At 54.2% G+C, this 10,684-nt stretch overlaps 4 protein-coding genes across 4 annotated transcripts; all 4 read left to right on the forward strand.

Annotated features, from left to right (window-relative positions):
* Nucleotides 1–734: 734 nt before the first annotated feature.
* Nucleotides 735–1,676, forward strand: LBRM_10_1420 (conserved hypothetical protein; the record flags this gene model as incomplete). Its single annotated transcript, XM_001562859.1, has 1 exon — nucleotides 735–1,676. The coding sequence occupies one exon, from the start codon at nucleotides 735–737 to the stop codon at nucleotides 1,674–1,676; it is 942 nt and encodes a 313-aa protein (XP_001562909.1).
* Nucleotides 1,677–2,713: 1,037 nt separating this feature from the next.
* LBRM_10_1430 (conserved hypothetical protein) lies at nucleotides 2,714–3,664 on the forward strand (the record flags this gene model as incomplete). The annotated part of the gene is made up of 1 exon (XM_001562860.1): nucleotides 2,714–3,664. One exon carries the CDS (start codon nucleotides 2,714–2,716, stop codon nucleotides 3,662–3,664), a length of 951 nt encoding a protein of 316 aa, XP_001562910.1.
* A 2,355-nt stretch (nucleotides 3,665–6,019) lies between these two features.
* LBRM_10_1440 (conserved hypothetical protein) lies at nucleotides 6,020–6,955 on the forward strand (the record flags this gene model as incomplete). The annotated part of the gene is made up of 1 exon (XM_001562861.1): nucleotides 6,020–6,955. The coding sequence occupies one exon, from the start codon at nucleotides 6,020–6,022 to the stop codon at nucleotides 6,953–6,955; it is 936 nt and encodes a 311-aa protein (XP_001562911.1).
* Nucleotides 6,956–9,032: 2,077 nt separating this feature from the next.
* Nucleotides 9,033–10,514, forward strand: LBRM_10_1450 (phosphate-Repressible Phosphate Permease-like protein; the record flags this gene model as incomplete). The annotated part of the gene is made up of 1 exon (XM_001562862.1): nucleotides 9,033–10,514. The coding sequence occupies one exon, from the start codon at nucleotides 9,033–9,035 to the stop codon at nucleotides 10,512–10,514; it is 1,482 nt and encodes a 493-aa protein (XP_001562912.1).
* Nucleotides 10,515–10,684: the final 170 nt, after the last annotated feature.

Below are 10,684 nucleotides of genomic sequence, written 5' to 3' on the forward strand. Positions count from 1 at the left end.
GTCTAGGTTCGAGCGGCGTACCGCCACTGATGCCGGCGGTCAGGTCGTGGGTGGCGCTGCGCCGGAGGGACCTGCGACTGCGAACCCGTGTTGCGCCTGCGTGTGGGGGGCAGAGTGCCAGCGCGACTGGAACGCACCACACCCGGTCCTCGCTGCCTAGTGGTGTGGGGTGCCCACGCCACCCCGAAGAGGATGCACCGGGTGGCGGCCGGCATGATGAGCGCGGCTGTGAGGCGAGCTGCGGAGCGGTGGTGTGCAGAGCCTGGGGCAGGGGCCGTGCTCAGATGGCCGGGTCGGCGCATTGCTGTAACGCGTGTCTCGATGGCTGCTTCGCACCCCGCGGTGGGTGTGTGGCAGGCCGGGTGGAGTGGGAGAGGGTTGAGCTCATGTTGTATGGCAGAATAGGAAGTTTGGAAACAGTTTTGCTCTCGCCTCTTTGTCCGTTGCCTCAGTGCAGTATCACGTTCTCACTCAGTTGTTAAGCTGAATGAACGTGTATCTACCTCCTCCATCTACTCGTGTTGTTGTCTGTTCAACACTCACCGACCGAGAGAGGATTTACCCAGGCACACACGTGTGCATGCAGACATATGCATACGCGTAAACAGGCTTTCTTCTCTAATCTCCTGCGTTCTCGGTTTCTCTGGATGGTAGCCGCCCTCCTCAACGCCTCAGCTTAGCTGGATAGCACCTCTGTTCTACTCTGCCCTCGGTTCTTTCCAAGCTGCATCAACATGTCCTTCAAAGAGATGCGTCTTGCCTTTGAGAGAAGCAAGAAGGTTTACGAGAGGACGCTGCTCACTTTTAAAGGCGTTGACGGCTATGACGTGTACAACTGCTCCGTCCTATTTCAGTACAAGGGCAAGCACCACCTCTTTGGTCGCATTGAACGGCGGGAGAAGTGGGCGGATTCGCGGGTGCGCCTCTTTGTGGAGACGGGCAAGGATGAGTTCACCCTCGTGCTGGACCAGCTCACGTACCACTTAGAGGACCCCTTCATGTCAAAGGTGCACGACCGCATGTTTTTCGGCGGAACTCAAGTCATTAAGAGCGCTGGTGATGTGACGGGCTACTACTCCGACTTTTATTTTGGCATGCCAGAGTTACTCACATACTACACCAGTGGGCCTGATCTTATGAAGTCCATTCGAATTGTACAACTCGCCGACGGCACCATTGGCATCTTCTCCCATCGAACGACGGAGAATTCGTACGTGATAGGCTTCACCACTGTTAACTCTCTTAATGAGATTACGCGCGAGGTGATTGCCGCGGCGCAGCCCATTAGCCACGCATCATTCCTGGACGCTTGGGGCGGCGTCAACCAGGCGTATTTGCTCTCCAGCGGGAACGTAGGCTGCATCTGTCATCACGGCTACCTTGACAACGACGCGAACGGGGCGCAGCTTAACGTGTACTGCATCACATCCTTTGTCTACAACCCGAAAACGAACGATACGCACGCATTCCAGGTAATCGGGACGAGGGGGTGCTTCCCTGACTGCTCATCAAAGGCTCCACACCTTGCCGACTGCGCGTTCGCCTCCGGCATTGTCATGCGCGACGATGGCAAGTGCGACCTGTACAGCGGCGTCGGCGACACCCACGAAGGCCGCATCACCATTGACTACCCGTTTGATGGGTACGGTGCTATAGTGAATGACTTAGTGTTTTAAAGGCGGGGAACACAGACGCCGGTGAGTACACTATTCTTCTCATCTTGCTGAGGCTCTTTCTTTTCCCTCGTTCGTATCTACGGTATGTGTAAGGGGTGTACTTCTCTTTCCCCTCAGCCTTTTGGATGGCTACATCCGCCACCACCACACCCCCTCAGCGTTTGTTTGATTGTCGTGCGTTTCTCCCTTTTCCTGTCTTTATTCCGCGTTCGTGTCGGGTTGGCGTTTTCTTTTCACTTTTTTTCTTTCATCCTAACCCCTCGTGAGATCGGCAATGCACGCGCACCTTCTTCCTTCTCTTGAGTGGAATAGAGAGCCCCCCTTTTCCAGCTTTTAAGTATGCTTGTTTCTTATGCTTCCCACCCCCACTCGTTGTCGAGGTGCTGGAGCACCGATGGCTCATCTATGTATCCTTGCGGGCTCATTTTGCCTCGACTCATTGTGTGTGCGTGTTATGCCTCGGTTGCTTACCCGTAGGACTGCAAGTAGTGATGGCTCGTGAGTGCGACCCATCTCCCCTAATGCCCCCGCTTCCCCTCCACCATGTGTATCACCACAGCTCCTTTGTCCATCGTCCATTCTCGTACCTTATATCGTTTCACCAGCGGTGACAGCCCACCAGGGAATCGATTCAGATCACGCCTACATCCACAACCACAACATACATACCCACGCTAGTACCCGCGTACACTTTGTACGTCATCGCTTTCTTCATCTCGCACACCCTCTCTTCTCTTTTCTCTCACTGCATCTCCTCGTCTCAGCATCTCTGGTGCTTTCTCGCTTAAGACGGTTTAACGGGTCCTCGTTTTTCTAGTGTTGGGCAAGCCCATACATCATCGAAGGCTGTCAACCATACATAAACTTACGTGGGTCCCATCTTTTCTTTTCCTCTGCGTTTCTCCTCCCTTTCCCCTTCTGCTACTGCTCGTACTGGCATATACCGCCGCTTTCCTCCGCTCTCACGCCAACATAATCAACACCACTCCCATTTCCCACTTTCCCTCCCCTCACACACATTTGAACCGGCAAGTAATATGAGCACGCCACATGTGGTTCGTGAGGCCAAGAAGGAGTTTGAGGCCAACAGGCGCGTCTACGAGAGCGTGCTGCTCACTTTTAAAGGTGTTGAGGGTTATGACGTGTACAACTGCTCCGTCCCCTTCTTCTACGGGGGAAAGCTGCACATCTACGGCCGCATCGAGAAGCGCGAGATTTGGGCCGCGTCGCATGTGCGCCTCTTCGAGGAGACGGGCAAGGATGAGTTTACGGTGGTTCCAAACGGGATGACGTGGTATTTGGAAGATCCCTTCGTATCAAAGGTGAAGGGCGAAGCGCTCTTCGGCGGCACACGCATTCGAAAGGTCAGCGACCGCCTCCTAACCTACTACTGCGACTTTTACCGTGGTGGGATTGAGCAGGGCCTCTACTTTACGACAGGTCCCGACTACATGAAGGACATTCGCTGTGTGGAGCTGGCGGATGGCCGCATCGGCGTCTTCTCCCGCCCCAAGACGGATGTCTACACGTGCATCGGCTTCACCATCATCGACGATCTGAGCGAGTTGACGCAAAAGGCCATTAGTGAGGCAGAGCCGCTTAATGTCCTTCATTCCGGTGCGTGGGGTGGGGTGAATCAGGCGTACCTCCTCACCTCCGGAAAGGTTGGGTGCATCGCACACTACAGTTACAACAGCAAGGACGACAAGGATCACCCGACGTCGGTGTATCTGAACTATTCCTTCGTTCTGGACCCTGAGACGAAGGAAGCGGAGATGGAGTGCATCATTGGCACCCGTTGCTGCTACCCGGAATACCCTGTCAAGGCAGAGAAGCTCATCGACTGCGCCTTCTCCTCTGGTATCGTTATGCGCGACGATGGCAAGTGCGACCTGTACAGCGGGTTGGGCGATACTTGTGAGGGCCGCATCACGATCGACTACCCGTTTGATGGGTATGGCGCAATCGTTGATCAGCTCACGTTCTGAGCCTCTCTTTTTCCCCTTTGCGCTTCCTCACCCGCACACACATCATGCAGACGGGTTAACATCCACAAACTCGTATACACATTCCCAAGCAGACCAAAAGGAGGATGGCGTACGAATAGCGCGTACGTGTTCTTTCTCCCTCTTGTCTCCCTTTTGCTTGGCTGCGGGCTTAATGTTGACGCAAGGTTCCCCATACGCGCTTTTTTTGTGTTGTACTCAATGGCGTACCGGCGACTCCCCCTTCTTATTACTCTTCTTCATCGAGACAGCGGTGCAGGTGTGTTAGTGCGAGTATGGTCTCTCCCAGTCTATACCCAACTCTAGTGTGATCCACTCGTGCATGCGCCTGTATGCACACTTCAGTGATCTTCGCCCACTGAAACCCATCCCCACGCACACATTCACATAGCTGTTGTGACACGCGTATTCGCACGCCATGAAGGGAAAAAGATGAATGGGGAGATGTGGCCTCGTTTCCTTGTCGCGCGGGAGGGTGTAAAACCGTAAGCAGAGAGGGGGCAGGTAGATGAATGTGTGGAGTAGCGAGCCACACCACCTCACCCCATGCATCTCCCCGGAGCCACAGCGCATATCCTCATTCCAGCGAGAGCAAAGAGCTAAGACGCACATGCCATAAACAGTGACTCTTTGAGCAGCCGTATTTTCTTCCTTGAATGTGTAATGGTATACGAAGACACCATTTGTGCGGTTTGTTTATCGCCTCCTCTGAAGTCGTGGAGGCGGCATTGCATCGAGCTCAAATCAATGCACCACGGATCGCCAAGGATCTTCGCTGTCTCTGTGTATGCATGTGTGAGTGTGGGCGGCGGTGTACTTCATGCACACCCCCATCATCATTCGTTGTTGCAGTCAGGGAAAAGCGCGTGCGATGGAATGGTGCGTTGTGATCGTGGCACTTTCCACCCTCTCTTTTGTTCGCCGTCCTCTGCTTTTCTGCTGAAGTGGAAAATGGGTACAACGAACACGCGCATAGGCCATACATTTGTGGTGGAGTCCATTTTCTCTTTAACTTTTGCTTTGCACACACACGCGTGTTTGTGTGTGTGTGTGTGTGTGTGTGTGTGTGCGGTCTGTTGTTCTGTCAGGTTTTGTTCCCTTTTGGTTTCCTCGTGTCTCTCCATCTCTGTCTGCGCTCTTCTCTTTTCCCTTTCCGTGTGTGTTGCCGTATGTGGTGTTGGATGCTTCGTTGTGTTTCCTCTCCCTCTCTGTGTGTGCGTAGTTGTGCACCCGTGTCTTCTTCTGTCTTGCGTGTTTTTTTTTCCTTCCGATTCCGTCTTTCTCTGTCTCACTCACACTCTCTGTTTGCTTCGTGACTCTTCTTCGTTAATACGACATCAATATTTCTTGTCCATGCGTATTTTCGTTGAGCTGACTCGCTCTCCCAGTGTGTGTGTGTCTGCCGGTGTTCCTCTTTTTCTCTGCGTAACTTTATATCGTCTGTTGTTTCTTCTCATTTCCAAATTCCATCACACGCACATACGCGTGCAAAACGCAGACAAACGAAGGCACAAGTGCACGCACGTATCAACCGACTCTTATGGGGTTTCCCATTGCTGGATTCGTTTTGAGTAACACAAGGAGGTATATGGTAGAGGAGGCGGCAAGCTAACGTACGCACATACTTACGAGAGGTGGTGATGTACTGTACACCACTCCCATCTCTGCGCATGTGCCAGTAAGAGGAAGCTTCGCACGCATCGTTCCCCTCCGCAACCCTACGCATATGATACATGCGCGCTGGACGTACACTGCACCTCTGCAGAAATGCAGTACAAGGCCATTGCGGAGAGTGAGTGAGTTCAATGACACATGTGACCGTTTTCAAGCCTACTCTTTCACTCTCCAAATATCAACCACGAAGACGTCAGCGCGAGCATTGAGCTCCCCTTCCCACTCTTTGGTTTGCTGATCGACTTTTTTCTCGTTTTTCCTGTGCACGTCTTTCTTTATGTTGACCTCTGCGCGCATCTCTGAGTGCAGTGGTGCCTTCGTACGCGTTGTTTTGACACTGCAATAAGCAAGCCCCAAATCAGAATCCACTCTCTCACCTTCCTCCGTCTTCCCTTTTGGCGACTGTTCGGGCCCCTGCGTGTCTCCCATCTCTCCTCGCTCTTTTCCTTTTGTGTACTTCTCGGTTCTTTCCTTAGACGCACTCGCCAACTTCTCCTTCTTCACCCTCACTGTGTCTGTGGCGTGCCCATTTACTACCACTATCGGTTCATTGCACTATCCAGGCTTGCCGTTACACTTGCGCACGTACACATACACACGTACATAAGTGCTTACTGACTTTTCTTCGCCTGTACAGACTTCTCTGTAAATCAAGGCATTCAGATGTCGTTGAAGGAGCTTAAGGCGACCTTTGAGGCCAACAAGCGCATCTACGAGAGCGTGCTGCTCACTTTTAAAGGTGTTGAGGGTTATGACGTGTACAACTGCTCCGTCCCCTTCTTCTACGGGGGAAAGCTGCACATCTACGGCCGCATCGAGAAGCGCGAGATTTGGGCCGCGTCGCATGTGCGCCTCTTCGAGGAGACGGGCAAGGATGAGTTTACGGTGGTACCGGAGCTTAGCTGGGAGCTGGAGGACCCATACGTCCAAAATGTGAATGGTGAGATGATCTTCGGCGGCACTCATGTCCGCAAGAACGGCAACTGTATCCTCAGCTACTACGGCTACTTCTACCGCGGCACGCCTGTGGACTTGAGCTACTTCACAGCAGGACCTGACTACATGAAGGACATTCGCGTGGTTTCACTTCAAGATGGCCGTATCGGGGTCTTCTCGCGTGTTCGAACAAAGATAGAGGTGTATGTTGGATTCGCCGCGGTCGACACCATCAACGACCTAACTACAGCGGTGATCGCGTCGGCGAAGGCTATCAATTTCATTAAACCAGGGTCGTGGGGCGGGGTCAACCAGGCGTACTTGCTATCGAGCGGTAAAATTGGCTGCATTGGCCACTCTGCATACAACGACGCAAAGATATCTGGGGAGCCGCTCATGGTATATGTCAATATCTCCTTCGTGTTCGACGCCAATACACGCCAACTGGAGATGGAGCAGGTGATCGGAACAAAGTCTTGCTATCCTACTTGCCCGGCAAAGATACCAGACCTAGAGGACTGCGTGTTCGCCTCCGGCATTGTCATGCGCGACGATGGCAAGTGCGACCTGTACAGCGGCGTCGGCGACACCCACGAAGGCCGCATCACCATTGACTACCCGTTTGATGGGTACGGTAGAATCGTTGGCCAGCTGAGTTTCTAGATCACTGAGGGTCTCTTTCCCCTGCTTCCTCACCTTTGATCCCTTCTGCTTTATCAATGCTTTCTTTACTCTTCTTCCACTTTTATCGGTTCTGTTCACGCCACCGCCGCTCTTACTTCCTCCTCGATGAGCTGCTCCCGCCACCTAAGATGTTTTAAAAAGCGGTTTACCTAACCACCACCACCGCCTCTCGCACTTCTTTTTACTTCACTCTGCTGACGTGCTCTGTGGGACTGACGTTGCTTTGGTCCCTCAAGAATATCTGTGTTTTCTTTGTACTTGTTTCGTTGCTCAATGTTCCTAAAGGCGGGGGGCACCTCCGTGCGTAGTATCCAGGCACCAGTGCCCACTCTGTGCGGGGAAGCCCGGCAGCCCCCCTCTCCCTGCCAGTGCGGGGCCACCCCTGGTGGTGACAGGGTGAGGCACCTACGACGTGTCTAGGTTCGAGCGGCGTACCGCCACTGATGCCGGCGGTCAGGTCGTGGGTGGCGCTGCGCCGGAGGGACCTGCGACTGCGAACCCGTGTTGCGCCTGCGTGTGGGGGGCAGAGTGCCAGCGCGACTGGAACGCACCACACCCGGTCCTCGCTGCCTAGTGGTGTGGGGTGCCCACGCCACCCCGAAGAGGATGCACCGGGTGGCGGCCGGCATGATGAGCGCGGCTGTGAGGCGAGCTGCGGAGCGGTGGTGTGCAGAGCCTGGGGCAGGGGCCGTGCTCAGATGGCCGGGTCGGCGCATTGCTGTAACGCGTGTCTGGTGCTGCTTCGCACCCCGCGGTGGGTGTGTGGCAGGCCGGGTGGAGTGGGAGAGGGTTGAGCTCATGTTGTATGACATGAACAAATATGACACGATCGTTGTTTTAGGCTTGCTTATTGTGCAGGATTCTGTGCTTTCTATATATGGTTGTATATTTTTTCCTCGTGTTTCAGTGATGTTGTGGCTTTGCATCTCTCTCTCTTTATATGCGTGTACAACTTTTATTTAGCCGTAACTTAACGGAGCACACTCCCCTTCACGCCTGCCTCTTCCTTCGTGTTTGCCTTCTCGACTTCTCTAGAACGATGCCGGGGTTTCATGAAATGAAGACAAGCCCGGTTACGAGAAGGCAAACGAGAAATGCTGCAACGTCAATACGCTGGCGCAGCTTGTACACAGAGAAAGACGAAGTAAAGTACGACTAAGAGAGAGGGAAATAGAGGAAACGTTCATTCGTGGTATAGCCGGCACCTTGTTGGCGCTGAACCTTTGTTGGCTTCTTTGCCTCTTCCTCAGATGCCTTCACCTTTCACTAGCGTGTTACCGACACCCCTTTTCATTCCCGTTCCGAGAGAGCCTCGTGTGTGCAACGCACTACTGTTTGTAAAGGGACGAGGAAGGGGAGGCCCTGTGGTTTATGATGTACTCCCCACCCCTCACTCCAAGCGGTTCAACTTCTGTGATGAACATCAACCGTGCCGGAGGAACTGCTGGTATCTCCTCTTTTTTTGTTGGCTGTGTCCCGCTCTTTCTGGCGTTGCCTGTCAGTGCCGATCACTATGATCATGAGCCTCCCCTTTCTACATCTTCTCTCTATTGTCTTCTTCCACTACACACATACACTAACCCATACGCCGCACTGAATGCGCACTCCTCTATTACTACCGCACATGCCCCCTCCCTTTACTGCATCACACGAAGCAACTTTTTCCGTCGGTCCTCAATCCCAAAAAGCTGCCCCTTTGTTCCCCTTCTCTTTCTCTTCCCGTCTCTTCCCCTGCACATTCTGCTTACATCACTTGTCAAAAGTTTTTTTCCAAGGTCTCTCTTCAATTAACTTTCTCTCCTTTTTCTATTCTCACTGTAGCCATCTTACGCCTTTAAGCGAAAATTTCCTTTTGTGCCTTGTGCTCTTCATCAGAGGCGTGCTCGCTCATTCATTCCTTACTCTCCCCGCCATCATCTTCAACTAAACCAAGGTTACACAGTTGCACTAATTTGTCATTCGCTCCTCACCTCTTTGCATCCCTTCCCCTCACTAACCCCTCTTCCCCTGCCCATCATTTCCAGAACCCAAAAGGATCAACACTAGTACTACAAAGATGGCGGACGTCAACCCCTATTTGTGGATCGTCATCGTGGGCAGCTTTGTTTCGTTCCTCACCGGCGCCGGTGTGGGCATGAATGACTTGGCCAACGCCTTTGGCACCACGTACGGTGCGCGCATTCTCACCCTCACGCAGATTGTCATCGTAGCCTCGATTTGTGAGTTTTCCGGTGCCGTGACGCTCGGTGGTGAGGTGACGTCGACCATCTCCAGTGGCGTTGCCGACCCCAAGGATTTCGCGAAGCAGCCGTATGTCTTCATGTACGGTATGCTTTGCGCCTGCGGCGCCGCCTTCTGCTGGCTTGCGATCGCCACGTGGCTGCGTCTTCCCGTGTCGTCCACGCACAGCATCTGCGGTGGCGTGATCGGCTTCGCGCTGGTCTACGGTGGCGGTGGCTCGGTGAACTGGGCGAAGAAGAAGAGTGAATTCCCGTTCTTCAGCGGTGTGGCCCCGATTGTCGCCTCCTGGTTCATCTCGCCTGTCCTCACCGGCGTTGTGTCGGCTCTTATCTACGGCCTGGTCCGCTTCCTAGTGCTTCGTCCGAAGAACTGTGTGCGGCGCGCGATGTACACCCTGCCCATCGTTGTGGCCATCGCCTTCTTCCTGGAGTCCTTCTTTGTGCTCTTCAAGGGCGCGTCGAAGCGCCTCAAGTGGTCTGTGGACCGGGCTGCCTGGGTGGCTGCGTGCATTGGCGCCGGCGCTGGCGTGCTCTCGTGCGCGTTCATTCCCCTTCTGAAGCGCTTGGTTGCTCGTGACGAGGCGCGTGCCCTCGCCGCGTCTGAGGAGCGGCCGAGCACGACGGAGGACTCTAATCATCGTGAGCCACTCAGCGTTGAGGACGTGCGCAAGCCTCGTGAGGTCACCGGCGACGTCGTCAACGAGTCGGAGGCCTCCGACTCGGAGCGGTCGGAGGAGCGCAAGGTGACTGGTGCCAGCGGCCTTCAGGTCCAGCAGTACGAGTGGGGTGCCGAGCGCGTATTCCGCTACCTGCAGATCTTCACTGCCATCTGCGCCTCCTTTGCCCACGGTGCGAGCGACGTGAGTAACGCCGTCGGCCCGCTTGCCGCCATCTACCAGGTCTATCAGTCGGGCAGTGTGGAAAAGAGCTCCTCTGTCCCGATCTGGGTACTGTGCCTCGGTGGTGCCGGTCTTGTTTTAGGTCTCTCCACCTTCGGTATCCGCCTGATGCGTCTGATGGGTGAGGATCTGACTGTCATCACTCCGAGCCGTGGCTTCGCTGCGGAGTTGTCGGCGGCGCTCGTTGTGTCCTTCGCCTCCGGCTACGGCATTCCCGTCTCGTCGACTCACTGCATCACTGGCGGTGTCATCGCCGTCAGCATCGTCGATGTCGGCTTCATGAACATCCGCTGGATCATGGTTCTGAAGATGTACGGCGGCTGGGTGTTTACCCTGGTGATTACTGCCGTTATCTCCGCCATGTTCTTTGCCCAGGGTGTTAGCGCCCCTGCCCTTTAGCTCTCTCTCCTTCGCGTCCGCTCCTGGGCGTGCCAGTTAAATTTGTACGTTGCGAGAAAATTGTTTCCCTCTTTTCTGCCAGTTTTGATTCTTTCTCATTTTGTGGTGCTCAACCATTTGCAACTCTCCGCTGCTCGCCAGACACCGTTTTTTTTTCTCTTTGCTTCACG

This window comes from Leishmania braziliensis, chromosome 10, assembly GCF_000002845.2.
Source record: "Leishmania braziliensis MHOM/BR/75/M2904 complete genome, chromosome 10".
Classification (NCBI taxonomy): Eukaryota; Euglenozoa; class Kinetoplastea; order Trypanosomatida; family Trypanosomatidae; genus Leishmania; species Leishmania braziliensis.